Source organism: Staurois parvus, unplaced genomic scaffold (assembly GCF_062004578.1).
Source record: "Staurois parvus isolate SC_StPar_1 unplaced genomic scaffold, SC_StPar_1.0 ptg000091l, whole genome shotgun sequence".
In the NCBI taxonomy this organism is placed as follows: domain Eukaryota; kingdom Metazoa; phylum Chordata; class Amphibia; order Anura; family Ranidae; genus Staurois; species Staurois parvus.
In genome coordinates this window covers 4151391-4170291 of record NW_028317887.1, presented here as the reverse complement: position 1 = coordinate 4170291, position 18901 = coordinate 4151391, and the positions used below count along the sequence as shown (strand labels likewise).

At 42.0% G+C, this 18901-nt stretch overlaps 1 protein-coding gene across 4 annotated transcripts in view; it reads right to left on the bottom strand.

Annotated features, from left to right (window-relative positions):
* PTPN13 (protein tyrosine phosphatase non-receptor type 13) overlaps positions 1-18901 on the bottom strand; it is a 375298-nt gene that overhangs the window by 59344 nt on the left and 297053 nt on the right. For all 4 annotated transcript variants that reach the window (XM_089670565.1, XM_089670567.1, XM_089670566.1 and 1 more), the window contains 5 exons: positions 12878-12963; positions 9739-9889; positions 7090-7304; positions 6879-6977; positions 6152-6525 (listed from right to left, as the gene is read on the bottom strand). In XM_089670565.1, coding sequence (XP_089526691.1) covers positions 6152-6525; positions 6879-6977; positions 7090-7304; positions 9739-9889; positions 12878-12963 — 925 coding nt within the window. The remainder of the gene's footprint in view (positions 1-6151; positions 6526-6878; positions 6978-7089; positions 7305-9738; positions 9890-12877; positions 12964-18901) is intronic.

Below are 18901 nucleotides of genomic sequence, written 5' to 3'. Positions count from 1 at the left end.
GCCTAAAGGCAGACAGGGTAGGGGCTGACAGGACATACTGGGGTAGGGAGTTCCAGAGTCCTGAAGGTGAGCGTGGGAGGAGGTAAAGAGGGAGCTAGAGAGCAAGATGTCTTGGGAGGAGCGGAGTGGATGATTTGGACAATATCTGTGTACGAGGTTGGTGATGTAGCTAGGGGCAGTGTTGTGGATGGCTTTGTATGTTGTGGTTAGGATTTAGAATTTTATACGTTGGGTTAGTGGAAGCCAATGAAGGGATTGTTAGAGAGATACAGCAGTAGCTGATCGGTTGGTAAGGTGTATAAATCTAGCAGCAGCATTCATAATAGACTGAAGGAGGGATAGCCTCTGTAATGGTAGGCTAGGGAGGAGGAAGTTGCAGTAATCAAGGTGGGATATAACCAACGTGTGGATAAGTAGTTTTGTTGTGTCTTTAATCAGAAAGGGGCGGATTTTGGAAATGATGCGTAGGTTGAGGCGGCAGGATTTACCCAGTTATTAGGATGTGGGGCTCGAAGGAGAGGTCAGAGTCTAGGATTACACCTAGCGCCTTGGCATGAGGGGAAGGACCAATGGCTGTGCTGTTGATCCTAATGGTAAAGTCATGAGTGGGGGATCGGGGAGGAGGAAATATTACAAGCTCGGTTTTAGAAAGATTTAGCTTGAGGAATAGTGTGACATCCATACTGATATGTCACTCAGTATATATGTGATATGTGAGGAGATTGAGGGGGTGAGCAGGGGAGTGGAGAGATAGATCTGGGTGTCGTCAGCATAGAGATGGGGTTGGAAGCCATGGGAGGTTATCAATTTGCCCAGGGAGGAGGTGTAGAGAGAGAAAAGGAGGGGCCCAAGGAGAGAGCCTTGGGAGCTTCAGTAGAAAGAGGTAGAGGAGCGGAGGAATTGTTGTTGTATGTGACCCTGAAAGTGCACTGAGAAAGGTAAGAGGAGAATCAGGAGAGAGAAGAGTCACGGAGGCCAAGGGAATGGAGTTTACTGAGGAGGAGTGGGTTGTAGACTGTCGAAGGCAGCGGAACAGTCTGAAAGTATGAGTATGGAGAAATGGCCATTGGTTTTAGCAGTTAGTAGGTCAATAGTGAGTTTTAGTAAGCCAGTTTCAGCAGAATGTTGTGGGCAGGAGCCAGACTGTAGAGGATCAAGAAGGTTGTTGTCGGTGGGGTAGCAATTCATACGGTTGTGAACAAGGTGCTCAAGGAGCTTCAAGGCAAATGGGAGCAGGGAGATGGGTCTTAAGTATTAAAACAGTCCAGCAAGGGTTTTTTGTGGGTAACTAGTGCATGTTTGAACGGGGAGGGAAAAGTGCCAGAGGAGAGGTTAAAGATGTGGGTTAGAGAGTTTAGTGGAGTAAGGAATTAAGGGTCGAAAAGAGTTGACGAGGTGTGGATGAGAGGGTTTTGAAGAGAGTGTTGTAGTAGATTAGAGTAGCAGCGTGGAGGCCGGAGTTTTATTTGAGAAGGGCGGATTTGTAGATGGTGAAGTCTTGCAGGGATTTAGTTTTACACCATGCTCGCTCAAGAGTACTGCTGCGTCGCTTGAGAAACCTTGTGTAATTTGTTTACCAGGGTTGTGACAGGCGAGGCTTGGTTCTGAATGTAGAGAGAGGAGCAAGTGCGTCCATGGAGGATGATAGTAAGCTGTTGTAGGCAGATGTGGCCAGGTCTGGGCAGGACAGGGGTGCAATTTTATCATTAAGGCACTCAGTAGCAGAGTGACGAAGGGAAGGGCTGAGGTAATGGAGGTTTCTACGGTTTGCTGCTTGGAGGCATGGGAGGTAGGAGACAGGGAGCATGTGAAGCTGATAGGTTATGACCAGAGAGAGGAAAAGGGGTGTTAGAGAGGTTACAGGGAGTGCATAGGTGGGAGAATACAAGGTTGAGGGTGTTTCCATTAGAGTGGGTGGTGGTTTGTGTCCATTCTGTTCCGTTAAATGAGGTTAGTTTGACTAGTTGAAAGTGGCTGAGCTGTTAACATTGCCTGGGATGTTAGGCATCTCAGAGGAGAAAAAATAGGGTAGCCATGCAGAAAAGTCATCAAGAAAGCGTGACACTGGGTCGGAAGGCTGGTAGATGACTGCAATCCTCAGACAAACAGGAGAAAAAAGACAAATATAGTGCACTTCAAAAGAGCAGAGGGACAGAGAGGGAGGTGTAGGAAGAAACTAACAAAACAAAATGCTACTTTTCTGCACTACTCAGTTTCCAAACAATAAAACATACATAAAGCTTTCTTGGTAGAGGGCAACATGACACTAAAATATGGCTGTTGGTCTCAACAGTGTTAAGAAAGGTAGAAGTAACTCATGAGTTCAAATGATTATAAGATCATTAAATCCAGAAAGTTGACAGTTCTGGACCAAAGTAGGAGGAAGGTGAAGATTAAATTATTTATCACTTGAATCCAAATCCAGGTGGATAATCAAGATAAAATACTCCAAAGAGGCAAAATATCCTTAATAAAATACTTCCATCACCAGCCCTGCACCTAGATGGTGGTCTGTGTCCATACGTAAATTGTAAAAATAGATTTATTTATAAAATACTGTAACAATAGTATTCTTGGGGGGAGAGGCCAGTGTGAAATGGATTTTACTGGTAAGTCAACACGGGGAGTTTTAATCATGACTGAGATATCCAAAAGCAGTCTAGCTGGGGTGAGTAACATGTCAACGCCAACAGGTCCACATGACAAACAGGTCAAAAAACTTAACATACCCAGAGAGAAGCATGTATTACCTACTGTAACTCCCAAAACTGGCAGCAGATTAGGCCTAAACATGCACCTCGTAGAACTTAAATGTGTGAACAGAAGCAGAGAAACAGATGGCATATGCTGAAAAGCCCAAGAAGCACCAACAGATCAGGTAGGGTGTGCTTTAAGAGGGAACCCTATCCTTTAGACCAGTGGACTCCAAACTGAAGCTTGGGAGCCGGACGTGGCCCTTTGCTTGCCTTTATCTGGCCCTTGGAGCACTATATCACCAACTGGCAATAATAATGGGACACCATTCCTCCCACTGACACCACCGATGGCACTATGCTTCCCATTAATACCAACAATGGGGCCTGCTTCCTCCCATTAAAACTGGTGGGGCATTGTTTATGCCCACTGAAGCCAGGATATTTTCTACTCCCACTAGCCCCCTAAAGCCTTTGCTTAGAAAGACTGGAGACCCCAGAGACCCCTACTTTAGACATTAGGCTCTAAGGATAACATTTCTAATTCACCTAGCAATGGTGGAGCAAAAGGAGGCAGTAGCTGACAGGTAAATTCTCACAGCATGCGTCCAGACACTAGAGAGAAATTTTCTTTGCAAAAAGACATAAGGAAGAAAGGAAAAGGTCCTGGTTAAGGTGGAAGGCAGAGATCACCTTTGGGAGAAAGGAGGCCATAGACTTGAAGATAACTTAGTCTTTGTGCAACACTTAGAAAGGTTCTTTACAGGCTAAGACCACTAACTTAGAGACTATCTGTGCAGAGGTGATATCTGAAAGGCCACCAGCTTCTGTTCAGCCCAGAGAACCAGATAGAGATCCCAAGGTGACAGAGGAAGAGAATGTGAGATAGACCAAGATTAAAAGGTCCTAATATAAAAGTGAGAGGCCAAAGGCCTCTGAAAGTGAATGGTAAAGGCCACGATTTGCTCTTTGATGGTACTCAAATCTGGAATGGAGAAAAGACAGAATCCATCCCACAAAAATCTTTCTAGAATAAATGTTTCCCAACTCACACCAAGCAAATAAGGCATTCCAGGTGAAATGGTAAAATTTACAAGACGGTGACTTCATACCCTTCAAGAGGGAAATGATGACCAAATCTGAAAGGTCCCAGTCCCTCAGGACCTAGGCATTAACAGCCATGCTGTTAAGGCTAGCAGCCAAGAAGTAGGATGGAACACTAGCCCCTGGGACAGTTCAGATACTGCAGAAGAGACCATGGAGTGCCTTGCCAGCAGTCTGAACATGTCCGAGTACCAAGCCCCCGTGGGCCAATTCAATTCAGTGAGAATCACTGGAATGCCCTCCATCCTAATCTTGTTTAGCAGATGAAATCTGGAGGGGTAGAAAGACATAGCTGAAGCTAAACTAATCCCACAGCGTCACAAGAGTGTGCACTGCAAAGGCCTGAGGATCCATGGACCTCGCAATAAACCTGTTCAGTTTGTTAAATCTGGATTCCAGAGGATTCATGTCTGGAGTCCACCACCTGTGGCAAAGGATTTGAAATATCTCCAGATGGTGAGCTCATTCCTCTAGATCCAGAAGCTGATAACTGTCAATTTTCAATGCCTGGAATGTGGACAGCAGACAGGGCCAGAATATGCAGTTTTGCAAGTTGTGGCTGAGAATTCCTATCCGGATAGAAAATAGGGAGCTGTTGTGGTAGGCAGGCCAACAGAATGGTAAGGGGAAGGCAAGAAGTCATTGTAGGGGAAACCAGAGAGAAGGGTACTAGGGTCCTACAAACTCAGACCACACAGTAAGCGCCTGGGGACGAATGAAGGTGTAATACTGCCAATATAGGAATGATAGTTAACAAAAAAGGGCGCCAAAATTAAATTAACCGTGGCGCTTCCAAGCTCCCACACACTATGAAGGGGGTCTAGAAAAAAGGGGCGCCCTGAGCCGAATATTTAAAGGGCTTCCGCCCTGCGTTCACAATAGGAGATCTAGCTGGCAGGAGTAATGAGGGATATACCTCTATCTGGTTTTCCCCCTATGATTTACAAACTCCCATAGGGACAAGGCTTTGCCTCAGGCAGATCACTGCACTTGACCTCTAAAGAACCCTGTCCCAAGGGGAGCGCCTACAGAAGGATCCAGTGCATGGCAATAATATTACAGGCCAGCCCTGCATCATCCATCAGCATACAGTCCCACAAGGTTCGGTGAGACAGAGAGAGAGAGAGAGAGAGAGAGAGAGAGAGAGAAATATCTCCATCATCTAAGGACACTAGCTGGGACTGTGAGGTATTATATAGGGGGATATCTTCTAAACAATATTCAGTCACCTTAACGTAGATGCATGTAATCCAGTTGTAATGACTAAAGAACCTGTGACCTGTACTGTACGGCTAAGAAAAACAGATTTGGTGGTTTTTTTTTGTAGTTCATGTTGCTTTACATTATCGAAAAATAATAGATAAAGATAGTTAAATTAGCTATTAAGGGAGTAAAATCTGACTGATCTACTGTGTTTGTAAAGATTTAATGAGCAGGGCCAGCAGTTGATTCTACAGCATCCTGTGCAAATATTTGCTTTGGTGCACCCTCCCACATCAGTGTGCAAAACATGAATCTTGCTCACTTGCCTCTCATGGCAGACCCACCTTTTAAAACAAATTATGCAATTAGGCTGCTAGGTAGCGGCCCCCTCTACTACTCCTGTAGGGGGAGGAACCCTTGGGACGCTTAAAGTGCACTTCATATTGCAGGCTACCGATTTGCCATTGTAGCTGGAGGTCAGAAGCCAGTAGCATGCGTTACACTCTTTTCCAAGCGGTTCACCCTGCAGGAAGAACCACCACTACTCAGCTGCTGTATTATGAACAATCATGCATGTTCTGGTTTACCTTGCAGCAAAAATAAAAGTTTGACAAAAGGCAACCAATGCAGCTGCCATTCCACTTAGCATTTACAGTGCCTAATCTACAGGTTACATTGCAATTAACATAAATCTGTGACTATCTTCTACAGGATAGGCCAGCTATATCAGAAAAATATTGTTGTGCAAGGGTGGTAAGCATCAATAATGGGTGTTGGAACACTGCTTAAATCAGCCTTCCACTCTTTATGCCAGTGATCCTTCTAATATGCTAGGCACCAAAATGAGAATGCAATAGAATATGACATGTACTTTCAAGGAAACCTAGTATGATAAAGTATGCAGGCAGCCATTGATGGCCTCTCCAGAAAATAATGCTAGTTACTTGGATTTCATGCAGATTCAATTCCTCCATTACTTTTTGAGTCACTGCCCTTATTCCTAATACGCAATGAACAGTAATGTTTTCTGCTTTTTCTGATGTACACACTTGTGAACCTGTGTTACAGCCACATATATTCAGTATAAAGGGTGTTAATGTTTGCTTGCCAGTGTCATTCTGATACCAAATAGGAAGTATAGGACTGCTTACCTATCATCAAACTGTGGTTTGTAAGGTGTCTGTTCTGGTGTGTAAAAGCTGGAGCGGACTGTTTCCTCTTGGATGTCAGAGATATCCCGCTGACTATGGGGTGATACCCTTGAAGCACATGGAGTTTGGTACACTGTTGCATTCCACATTTGCGTCTCATCTTGTACTGGTATAAAGTCTTCTTCTTCTGTACCACTGCTATCACTATAGCTATCCCTTCTAGAGGGGTTCTTAAGTCTCCTAGTATTTGTATCTGCTACTTCTTCATCCTCATCCGAGCTATCATCTTGTTCACGTGCAATTGAACAGTCAGTGCTACGAATGCCATCTTGTTTCTCATCCAGTAGAATCTTCTGTGGGGTATTTAGTGGTGTCTGAATGAATAAAAACAAACATAACTTTAGTATGAATCATAAAGGCTAACAACGCACACACATAAAAAAAAATAAGTGAACTTGCTCACACGGTCTCTGCCATTAGTGGAAAAAAAGCAAATGTGCTGTGTTGCTACCACATGCTCCAATTTTTTAGTTCCTGAGAAAACTTGTATATATTTATATTGCATAATCTACTAGTGTCTTCTGATTAGTGGCCTAATTAGTACAATGTCTATGATCAGAATATAAACATCCTAATGATTTTAACTGCCAAACAAGTGTGACTATCCTAGTCGAAGTATATAGTACATAGCACCTATAAAAGTCTCAGACATGGACTGTCATCTCACCAGCATCACAGAGCTAATTTCTGGTAATGTACCAGCTGGTGGTCTGCACATCAAGAGAGTGACTTCTGGATAGGTCCCCCTCAAAGAAGAAACAACTTCCTGGGAGTGGAAAAAGAGATAAAACTAGTTTTAGATTTCAGCATTTTAATAGGGATGGCACTGAGAGTATCTGATCTCGTTTACCTCATGTATATCCAATAAAACAGCTTACCTGCTGAGTAAGTCCTCTCAGTGAGGCTCCATTCACCTTTAGGATGACATCTCCAACACTTATTTTGCCACAGTCTGAAGCTGGCTGGCCTGGAAACAGTTTCTTAACTCGAACTATGCTTGAATTCTCCTGACCCAAAAGGAGATTTTCTTCTCGAGAAAAGCTAAATCCTAGGCCAGAGCTGTTCTTTACTAGTTTTACTTCATATATATTGTCTGGAAGAGCAAAATATTTGGTTCATAAGTCTAACAGATGTTCCAATGAATTGATTGAAAATAAATTGATACAAAAAAGAAGAAGATAAACATCCTCTAATAGCACTGTATATTATAGTAGTTCTTCAGAATGTTTACAATTTAGATCAGTTTAGGTATAATTACTGTGTGGATGTGTAAAAATAATTGAAAGTTGATAAAGGAGATTGATGTAAATTGAAAAAAAAATTAAGGTAAACTGCATATAACATTGAACAATAGGAGCAGTAGTTTCAGGACACATCTGATATTCAATGTACATTTGTAGACGATATATTGTTTATAAAAAAAAAGTGTTAAGAACATTATTCCAAAGACACTTTAAGTTAGCCTTAAGGTATGAAATGTAATATTGTAATATTACTGGACAGAAAATTTCTGGCAATATGAGTTGGCTACTGTAAAGCGCTGCATACACTGATGCTACTATATACGAACCTGTAACCAATAAATAAGTAAATATTTTGAGAACTTGTCATCTGCAAGTGTCCTTTAAGAACCACTAGAGGGCAACCAAGAAATGTAAAGCAGCTACTTGCTTGCATTTACAACTTTGAAGCCTCAAGATTGAAATAAACAAAGGCGAAAAGAAGTAAGGGTCCCTTCAAATTTAACTGTTCCAGCTATTTAAAGTGCAATTCAGGCAGCAAGAGAAACACTGCCGCTTTACTTTAAAGCGACCTTACAAATTTACCTAAAATAAAAATTAATTTGAAAAACATAAGTGTGGGCACCCAGCTATGATAGCTTGCGGCTTAACAGCCGGGTACCCACTGCGCATGCGCAAGTAGCGCTGCGCTTTCTGAATGGTCCTGTAGTTTTCTAGGACCATTCACGTGTCCCAAAAGACTACGGGGGGAGGGAGGACACCTTCCGTTTCCGATCGCCTACGCCTAGGCGATTGGACCGGAAGTGGAAGCGGGTACCTGTCAAATCCTTAATGGGGAGCGGGGAAGCAGTCCTTAAAGCGGAACTTCCCCTTTTGGGTGGAGCTCCGCTTTAAGTGAAAATTAACTGCTCACATATAGTTGGTCAGTTGCTGATAAACAACAGTATTAAAGAAAGAAAAAAAAAAAAAGGGAAAAAAAGGACAATTAAGATATTTGCAAACATAGCATGAATGTAAGACAAATAATTTAATACAATGCATATTTTTCTTAAAGAATAGGTTTACCTTTCATAAAATGTTACACCCATACTCAGGCTGTAACATGTTATGATCGGACCAGCCCCCGCACCCCCCTGATCCCTGTTGTGACAGCTGGTGGGGGATCTTCTTCTCCCAGCTAGCCGTCACAATTTAAAAAAAAAACGCGGGGCCATCCATCCGGCCGTGTCACTCATGCCCAGTATTCTGGGAATGGGAAAAGTCTCTGCAGTCTTTGTCGCTGTTGGCTTGTAGTTTTCAATGAACTACCATGGCGCACCACAGCGCCGTAGTAGTTAATTGAGCCTTCCCGTCAGTAAGTATCTGCTTGCCCATACAGGATGTATGAGCAAGCAGATATACTGACAGGTCAGGGGGAGATCTGTATGGCACCAGCGATATACTGATCGCTGGTACAATGCTTTAGAGGCTCCACAAACCAAAAAATTATAAATGCACATTTTTTACCTGCAGAAAAAAATGTGCATTTATTATTTTTTGTTAAAAAGTGAACTTATCCTTTAATATTTACTATTATATGATATCATATCTGGACTAACTGAACTTTGAACGGAATTTCGGGTGCTGTGCTAAAAAAGGCAAGTAGAGAGCAAAGGCAGAGGACAAAGGACTAGTCACCAGAACTGCATGTGGTCTTACTGCAGCAAGGTTACCGATTACTGACTTTCCATGCCTTGTTCTGCAGGGTGACTGTATGGAAGCAGCCATTTTGGTTGAGGCAGGGCTTTGCTTCCTCATATCAAAGCCTTCAACAAGAGGACAATAAGCAGAACAGTAGTGATATTGCCAATGTTCACTGTGCTAGTCCTGAGACTAGAAATGCTTCAGATCTCACACAGCAGATATAGAACTATAAAACTGTACACCTGGTAATAGCTAGGCACCTTCACATCCCAGAAGATGTACTGCTGTTTTCTCGAGCATTTCAAGCTAATTTACAATACTACTTAGGCACAATCGACACGTCTAGATTTTCCCTATAACATTTTAGTTTTGATTATATTACAAGATTTCTTTTCATCTTCTGTTATGGTAACAACCAGATAAGAGAGGGTGGCTCTCCCCAGTGGAGACGCAAGCAGCAATAAAAACCTGATAGGAGTTCTAAAATTTCCCTACACTATCAGAAAAAAAAAAAGTTTTAGCCAAGATACATGTAACGTAATTTCTATGTTTCAAGGAATACTAGCAGTTTTTTAAAATTTTCAAAGTGTATATAAAACTTACCATTAGTTATAAAGCTGTATTCTTGTGGTACAGAAACCTTCTTGTCTTTTTGCTTGCTTGCCTCAGCTTGGATAGGTGTACATTGAGGGGTAACTGGAGCATGGACTTTCACTGCTGGTAGCTGTCCTTTTTCCAATAACAATGTTACCACCTGCACAAACAGCCATTGTATGTATTTACAACTTATATAAGAACTTCGGGCAAATCTAAAATGTATTGTCTGCTCAAACAAAGAAACCACTACTTGAGAGTGAGAATTCAAACAAAATGTTGAAGCAAAACCTTCAAAAGGCGATATAGATTCTGCAAAGTAATAGCCAACGTCTCCTGCAGAAGGAGGTTGTCCAGGCAGCTAAGGATATGAAAAAGGGCAAAAGGGCCAGCATTGAAACCAGGACCTTTCTGAGAAATGTGAGGAGTCATGGCCAGCCCAAAGGGAAGGGTCACAAATGGATAATGATTGATCCTCCACACTAATGCACAAATATCACTGGTGTGGAGGCAAACATTGAAATGTTTAAGTATGCTTCCTTTGTCTATCACTATCAGATTTTGGAAGGCCATGACCTGCAGCAATAAGGAATTGCCTGGTTTAATCTTGGAAGTGGATGTCTGGTGTGAACGAAATAACGTTTTCTACCCCAAGGGATCCAGCTTCCCTGCAGAGACTCATCTTCTTCCTACTGCGCAAAAGAGCACTTTTTACACTCATGACCTTCCTGATGTATGCATTCAAAAACTCCCCCAAAGTCATTTATCTTAAAATGGCATTTAGTCTAATCGTTTCTTACAGGCAGGTCAAGTCGACTATTTCAGATAGAAGATACTTTCCAACTGCACAGACAGAAGCAAAGACAGAAGACCATGCAATAGAAAGTATGCAGTGCTTAGTTTATCCCATCCATGTAGCAGCATAAATCGCTGGGAACAGTTCCAGTTGATGGTGAGTTGATGAATTGGCTACAAATTCTCCAGGACTCTTGGCCATCTTCCTAGACCAGACCCTGAGTGTCTAGCACACTGCCTTCATAATCACTATTAGTTGTGCAGTTGGTCCAGATATGGAAAAAGAAGCTTTGGGCAAGGCATCAAACACTTATTTGTAGGGTCCATTAGTTGGCTTATCCTATACCAGAACCACAAGAGTCTTACTGAGATAAGAGTTAGTTGGATTGACCTCCAGAAAAAACATTTCTTGGAGAATTCCTCAATGGGATACTGTTGCACAAAGTGCTTAGGAAGAACATAAACCTTTTCGGGATGCTTACAGTCCTCATACAACACATCCTTAAGTCATGCACCGGAAACGTATCAGGAGGATGTTTCTGTTTCCTAGACTCCATGCTGGTCACTTTCGGCCTGTTGGCACAGTTAGCACCAGTTTGATACCTCCTTCACAAGCACTGTAGTGGTGTCTTTACATTTTGGGGACATTGTGGCAGAGGGGCCTTCTTCCACAGACAAATCATCAAATTCTGAGGAACAATCCTCCTGTGTTGCATCCTCCTCTTCCAAATACTACCAAACGGTCTCTATCAGTTAATCGTGAGGAAACTGAAAGGTCATGATCCTGTCCTTTCTTTTCTTATCTTTTGAAAAATGTCACCATTTCTCATATTATGGGAGACATTTGAGTAAAAAGTTCTTCTTTGCTTAAGGGCCAGTTCACACCACATGCAGACCAGTGCGGTTTTTTTCTGCATCAAAATTGCATTGATAGTATGTTACATGGTTTCCAATAGCATAGTTCACACCAGTGCAGTCAGTTCCACTGTGTTCCAGTTTCAGAAACAAAGTAAAACATGCTCCATTTTTTCTGCACTGAACCGTACCACAATGCATCAAAATTGCACTGGAACGCACATGTCCTTATTTATTATTATTTATTGCTTAAAAAGAGAGGGGAAAAAATTACCTGGAACACATCAAAAATGCACTGGAACACAACAAAAACAGACACACATGAAACACATCCGGACTGCATTTCTATGTGTGAACATAAATAAGTTCTAAAGCCTAAACTTTTTTACCTTAATGCACTCCCTGCATTAAGGTAAAAAAATGTTTAGAGTATTATTGCCCCCTCCCCCTATACTTACCTGACTCCTCACTCAATCCGATCGAGAGCTCTTTCTGCTCTCACAGGCTTTGCTGAGGCAGCAGGAGCTATTGGCTGGCTGCACGTGTACCCTAGCAGAGCAGAAGCACCAATATTTCATCAGCACGTACACAATAATGGATCTAGAATCAGAAATATGATGGCTGCACATTCATTGGAGCCAAGATGGTAGCCATGTACTGTTTCTGCAGCATCCTGAAGGTCCACCCAGCCAGTAGGAACAGGTTCTAATGAGGAGCATCCCCATAAAACCACTGAGATAAGCATGTCTTAAAGGGCCCACAACTCAGATCTGCTCACTCTAGTACTCAGTGACAGAAAACCAGCCACACAAAACTGCTTTTGTGGGCTGGTACCCAACTTGCCAAACCATGGGCAAAATCCCCAGGGCAAACAATGTGCAAATTTGTCCACTTCAGTCGGGGACATTCCTTCTTCAAGGACTGGTGGACAAAAGCTTTAGACCTGCACCCAGTGGAGACACATGCTGTACCATGTACATAGGTGGGACACTTGTTTGCTGGGTCCAGTGCCATTGCAACCTTAGAGTTCTGCCCTGCTTCTATCTTAGTGTGGGGTCCAGTCACAGTCCCCACATCACTATGCCAGGGGACTCTGACCTGGAAAGTTGACACTCTCTGCTGTAGTGGCCTGGTGTAACTTGCAACTTTTCTTGATCAACAGTCTCTCACACAGAGATACATCACCTAAGGAAACTAGCAAAAAACAGAGGCTTATATGGTAAAAGGGGTTATATGAGAGCATGCTAAAGCTTTTAATGGGTTTGTCACTGTCCAATCACATGAAGGCGTGGCATATAACCCATCCGTTATGATTGAAGACCTGTGTCCTGTACTGTATGATAAAAAAAAAAAAATTACAGGATTCTACAATATCCTTACCCTATGGAGAAAAGAACCCTGTAAATTCTTTGACATCTCTGTGCTATCAAAAATGAAACAATATGCATCGTTAATCTGTTTATCGCTCCTTCTTTACTTTTCTGTTACAAAATCCTACCTGGCCAGTGTTTCTCAGTGTCTCCACAGCTTGTTTATGAGTGGCACCCTCCAGGCTGGTTCCATTAACAGAAAGCACGCGATCACCTAGGTTAGAGAAAAACAAATTGTAATTAACTTACAGTTACATACTTCACCCAATTTTTATACATGGCTAGATACTAATGATATTTTATTTTTTAACAGTGCAAATGTAAAATGTATTTGATATGATCCTCTGTGTCTTGATTACATTGAAAGACACTTAAAGTAAACCTGTTCCTGAGAAAAAAACTAGCATCTTTGTTGGTCTGAAAATGCTAATTGTTGGATTGTCTTGCTGATCCTTTACCACTTTTTATTTATTATTATTTATTTCAGGTACTTATATAGCGCCGTCAATTTTCGCAGCGCTTTAGATATATATAGTGGCCCTTGTATATGAATGTGAGTTAGGGACCTTAGATTGTACGCCCCTTGAGGGTTAGGGACTGAATGAATAATATACAGTGGGGCAAAAAAGTATTTAGTCAGCCACCAATTGTGCAAGTTCTCCCACTTAAAAAGATGAGAGAGGCCTGTAATTGGCATCATAGGTACACCTCAACTATGAGAGACAAAATGAGAAAAAAAATCCAGACAATCACATTGGCTGATTTGGAAAGAATTTATTTGCAAATTATGGTGGAAAATAAGTATTTGGTCAATATCAAAAGTTCATCTCAATACTTTGTTATATATCCTTTGTTGGCAATGACAGAGGTCAAACGTTTCCTGTAAGTCTTCACAAGGTTGGCACACACTGTTGCTGGTATCTTGGGCCATTCCTCCATGCAGATCTCCTCTAGAGCAGTGATGTTTTGGGGCTGTCGATGGGCAACACGGACTTTAAACTCCCTCCAAAGGTTTTCTATGGGGTTGAGATCTGGAGAGTGGCTAGGCCACTCCAGGACCTTGAAATGCTTCTTACGAAGCCACTCCTTCGTTGCCCGGGTGGTATGTTTGGGATCATTGTCATGTTGGAAGACCCAGCCACGTTTCATCTTCAATGCCCTTGCTGATGGAAGGAGGTTTGCATTCAAAATCTCACGATACATGGCCCCATTCATTCTGTCCTGTACATGGATCAGTCGTCCTGGTCCCTTTGCGGAGAAACAGCCCCAAAGCATGATGTTGCCACCCCCATGCTTCACAGTAGGTTTGGTGTTCTTTGGATGCAACTCAGCATTATCTCTCCTCCAAACACCACGAGTTGTGTTTCTACCAAACAGTTCTATTTTGGTTTCATCTGACCATATGACATTCACCCAATCCTCTTCTGGATTATCCAAATGCTCTCTAGAAACTTCAGACGGGCCCGGACATGTACTGGCTTAAGCAGGGGGACACGTCTGGCACTGCAGGATCTGTGTCCCTGGCGGCATAGTGTGTTACTGATGGCAGCTTTTGTTACGTTGGTCCCAGCTCTCTGCAGGTCATTCACTAGGTCCCCCCATGTGGTCCTAGGATTTTTGCTCACCGTTCTTGTAATCATTTTGACCCCACGGGGTGAGATCTTACGTGGAGCCTCAGATCGAGGGAGATTATCAGTGGTCTTGTATGTCTTCCATTTTCTAATTATTGCTCCCACAGTTGATTTGTTCACATGAAGCTGCTTGCCTATTGCAGATTCAGTCTTCCCAGCCTGGTGCAGGTCTACAATGTTGTTTCTGGTGTCCTTCGACAGCTCTTTGGTCTTCACCATAGTGGAGTTTGGAGTGTGACTGTTTGAGGTTGTGGACAGGTGTCTTTTATACTGATAACAAGTTCAAACAGGTGCCATTGATACAGGTAAAGAGTGCAGGACAGAGCAGCCTCTTAAAGAAGAAGGTACAGGTCTGTGAGAGCCAGAAATCTTGCTTGTTTGGAGGTGACCAAATACTTATTTTCCACCATAATTTGCAAATAAATTCTTTCCAAATCAGCCAATGTGTTTGTCTGGATTTTTTTTTCTCATTTTGTCTCTCATAGTTGAGGTCTACCTATGATGCCAATTACAGGCCTCTCTCATCTTTTTAAGTGGGAGAACTTGCACAATTGGTGGCTGACTAAATACTTTTTTTCCCCACTGTATATTGTACATTCAAATCAGTCCCTAACCCTCAAAGGACGTACAATCTAAGGTCACTAACTCACATTCATATACAAGGGCCAATTTAGACAGGATCCAATTAACCTACCAGCATGTCTTTGGAGTGTGGGAGGAAACCAGAGTATCTGGAGGAAACCCACGCAGGCACAGGGAGAACATGCAAACTCCAAGCAGGAGGTGCCGTGGCTGGGATTTGAACCAACGACCCTAGTACTGCCAGGCAGAAGTGCTAACCATTTAGCCACTTTCCAGAGTTATTCACATGGAACAAGTATACAGACTAGAAAGACCAGAGAAAGGTCAGAAATCCTCATCTGCAAAAATGTTCCAGGTCAGTGACTCAAAACACTGATACAAAAGGACCAGCACAACAGCCCCTCTCATGACAAAACTCCTTTAAATATACAGTATTTGTTTCTGTACAATGACAAGTTGGTATCTCTGTTGGATGCACATATACAGTGGATATAAAAAGTCTACACACCCCTGTTCAAATGTCAGGTCTCTGTGATGTAAAAAAATGAGACAAAGATAAATCATTTCAGAACTTTTTCCACCTTTCATTGTACCCTATAAACTGTACAACTCAGTTGAACAACAAACTGAAATCTTTTAGTAAGGAAGTAAAAATAAAAAAAACTAAAATAATATGGTTGCATAAGAGTGCACACCCTTAAACTAATTCTTTGTTGAGGTACCTTTTGATTTTATTACAGCACTCAGTCTTTTTGGGTATGAGTCTATCAGTATGGCACATCTTGACTTTGCAATATTTGCCAACTCTTCCTTGCAAAAACACTCCAAATCTATCAGATTGTGAGGGCATCTCCTGTGCACAGCCCTCTTCAGATCACCCCACAGATTTTCGATCGGATTCAGGTGTGAGCTCTGTCTGAGCCATTCCAAAATCTTCTTCTGGTGAAGCCATTCCTTTGTTCATTTGGATGTATGCTTTGGGTCGTTGTCATGCTGAAAGATGAAGATCCCCTTCTTGTTCAGCTTTCTAGCAGAAGCCTGAATGTTCTGTGCCAATATTGACTGGTATTTGGAACTGTTCATAATTCCCTCTACCTTGACTAAGGCCCCAGTTTCAGATGAAGAAAAACAGCCCCAAAGCATGATACTGCCACCATCGTGCTTCACTGTGGGTATGGTGTTCTTTTGGTGATGTTTTTGCGCCAAACATATCTTTTGTAATTATGGCCAAAAAGTTCAACCTTGGTTTCATCAGACCAGAAGACATTTTCCCACATGCTTTTGAGAGACTTCAGATGTGTTTTTTCAAAATGTAGCCGGGCTTGGATGTTTTTCTTCGTAAGAAAAGGCTTCAGTCTTGCCACTCTACCCCATAGTCCAAACATATGAAGAATACGGCAGATTCATGTACCACACAACCAGTACTTGCCAGATATTCCTGCAGCTCCTTTAATGTTGCTGTAGGTCTCTTGGTAGCCTCCCACACCAGTTTTCTTCTCATCTTTTCATCAATTTTGGAGGAAAGTCCAGTTCTTGGTAACGTCACTGTTTCGCCATATTTTCTCCACTCGATGATGACTGTCTTCACTGTGTTCCATGGTATAGCTAATGCCTTGGAAATTCTTTTATACCCTTCTCCTAACTGATACCTTTTAACAATGAGATCCCTCTGATGCTTTGGAAGCTCTCTGCGGACTATGGCTTTTGCTGTAAGATGCGACTAAGAAAATGTCAGGAAAGACCTACTAGAACAGCTGAACATTATTTGGGGTTAATCAGAGGTACTTTAAATGATGGCAGTTGTGTACTGACTCCTATTTAACATGATTTTGAATGTGATTGCTTAATTCTGAACACAGCTTCATCCCCAGTTATAAGAGAGTGTACACACTTATGCAACCACATTATTTTCGTTTTTTTATGTTTACTTATCCCCCCCCTAAAAGATTACAGCTTGTTTTTCAATTGAGTTGTACAGTTTATAGGTCACATTAAAGGTGGAAAAAGTTCTGAAATGATTTATCTTTGTCTCATTTTAATACATCACAGAAACCTAACATTTTAACAGGGGTGTGTAGACTTTTTATATCCACTGTATCCTGTATCAAGGTACCCATCAAAGTGTAACTGAAAATGTATTGAGTTGTGTGAGCACTAACACTACAAGAAGCTGAGACTGAACTTTCCAAAGAATAGCAGGGGTGTTAAAGAATGAAGAGTGTTCTTGTCTTACCATGAATATGTTCAGTGGGTATAGAAAAGAATCACCCCCCTTTAAAATAATCATATTTTGTTGTTATGCAGCCTGAAATGAAGACAGACACAGTTTTTGTTTTATACAGCTGTATTTACTCATCCAAGTGAAAGATAAAACACCAACTTGTTAGAAAAAAAAATTAAAAATAGAATCACAGAATTTGAAAAAGGATCACCCCCTTGTGTCAGTGTTTTGTTGAACCACCTTTTGATTTAATTACAGCCTTTAGTCTGTTGGGATTTGTCTCTACTAACTTTGCACATCTAAACTTTGCAATATTTGCTCACTCTTCTTTGCAGAACTGCTTGAGTTCAGGTAATGGTGAACATTTGTGGACTGCAGTGTTCAAGTCATTCCACAGATTATTAATGAGGTTTGGGCTCTGACTAGGCCATACAAGGACATTCACCTTTTCCTCCAACTACTGTGTGGTCATTTTTGCTGTGTGCTTTGTGTCATTGTCATGTTGGAAGGTAAACTTTCTTCCCCATGACAATTTTCTGGCAGAGGGCAGCAGATTTTCCTCAAAAATGTGATGGTAATTAACCCCATCCACTTCTCCTTCTATCCTGACAAGTGCTCCAGTCCCTGCTGCAGGGAAACACCTCCATAAGAGGATTTTATCATCTCCATGCTTTACTGTAGGAATGGTGTTGCTATCTTCAGTTGAAATTTCATGTAAGCATATAAATACCATTACTACTCTTATTGACGCGATATGCTTGTTCCTTGGGCCTGTTTACCCCAAATTCTCCCACATATGTTCCCTGCAATTGCTAAAGCCTGCTAAGACCTTCACAGCTCACTGTTAGAGCCCATCCTATTTGGTGACTGGTTTCACCCTGAAAAAAGATTTGCTTCTTCATAACATTTTTGCTCAGCAATATCCTATCATGGAGAGCTTTATGAAAAAAATGGACAACCCTTATAAGTGAACCCTTCCATCCCTTGTCTTGACAAGATGCTTACGGTCTTTGTAGAAGATATACCTATGTTTAAGGACCCATTGAACAAAAGAATAGAGGCCCTATCTAGGGCCTTAGCAGGACTTGATGGCTTTCATGGCAGTTTTCTAGACCATGGCCTGAGCCCCAAGCTTCATCTTAACTAATATCTCCATTCACCACTGGCTACAGCTTTTACTTGTGGCCATGTGAACAGCTTAGTGGATACACTTCACGAGATTTCCAAGATGAACCTCCTCTCTGTCCGTACGCAGACTAGGAAAAGTTTATTTCATCTCAGCCATTTCTCCAGCTTGAAGTTCAAGTGTGGAACAAATTTTCACAGGAAAACATGGTCCTCTAATCCAGTCAAGTCTGCTCCAAGCCTTTGCAGTGATAGGGTTTTCTTGCCCCAAGAAATCTCTGATGTTTGGGATCCAGAGTCACATCTCCAGGGGCTAAAGTTGGAGTTTTAGACTCTATATGCTTCCTGCTCGTAAATTTGCCTCTCTCCCCACAAAGATGGGTGGATCTTCTTGCTGCTGTTTAATAGCTCCCATCACATGGGTTTATCACCTCAGTCAAAGACAAGGAATGCTTTCAAGGTTTCTGCTCAAACCTGTTCACAATCTTCAAGCAAAATGAAGGAGTTTGGCCCATTTTGGATCTGAAGATTCTTAGGTTGTTTCTACGGCTGAAAAAAACAAGGTTGGTCATTGCCTCCCTTCTTCCTGGAGC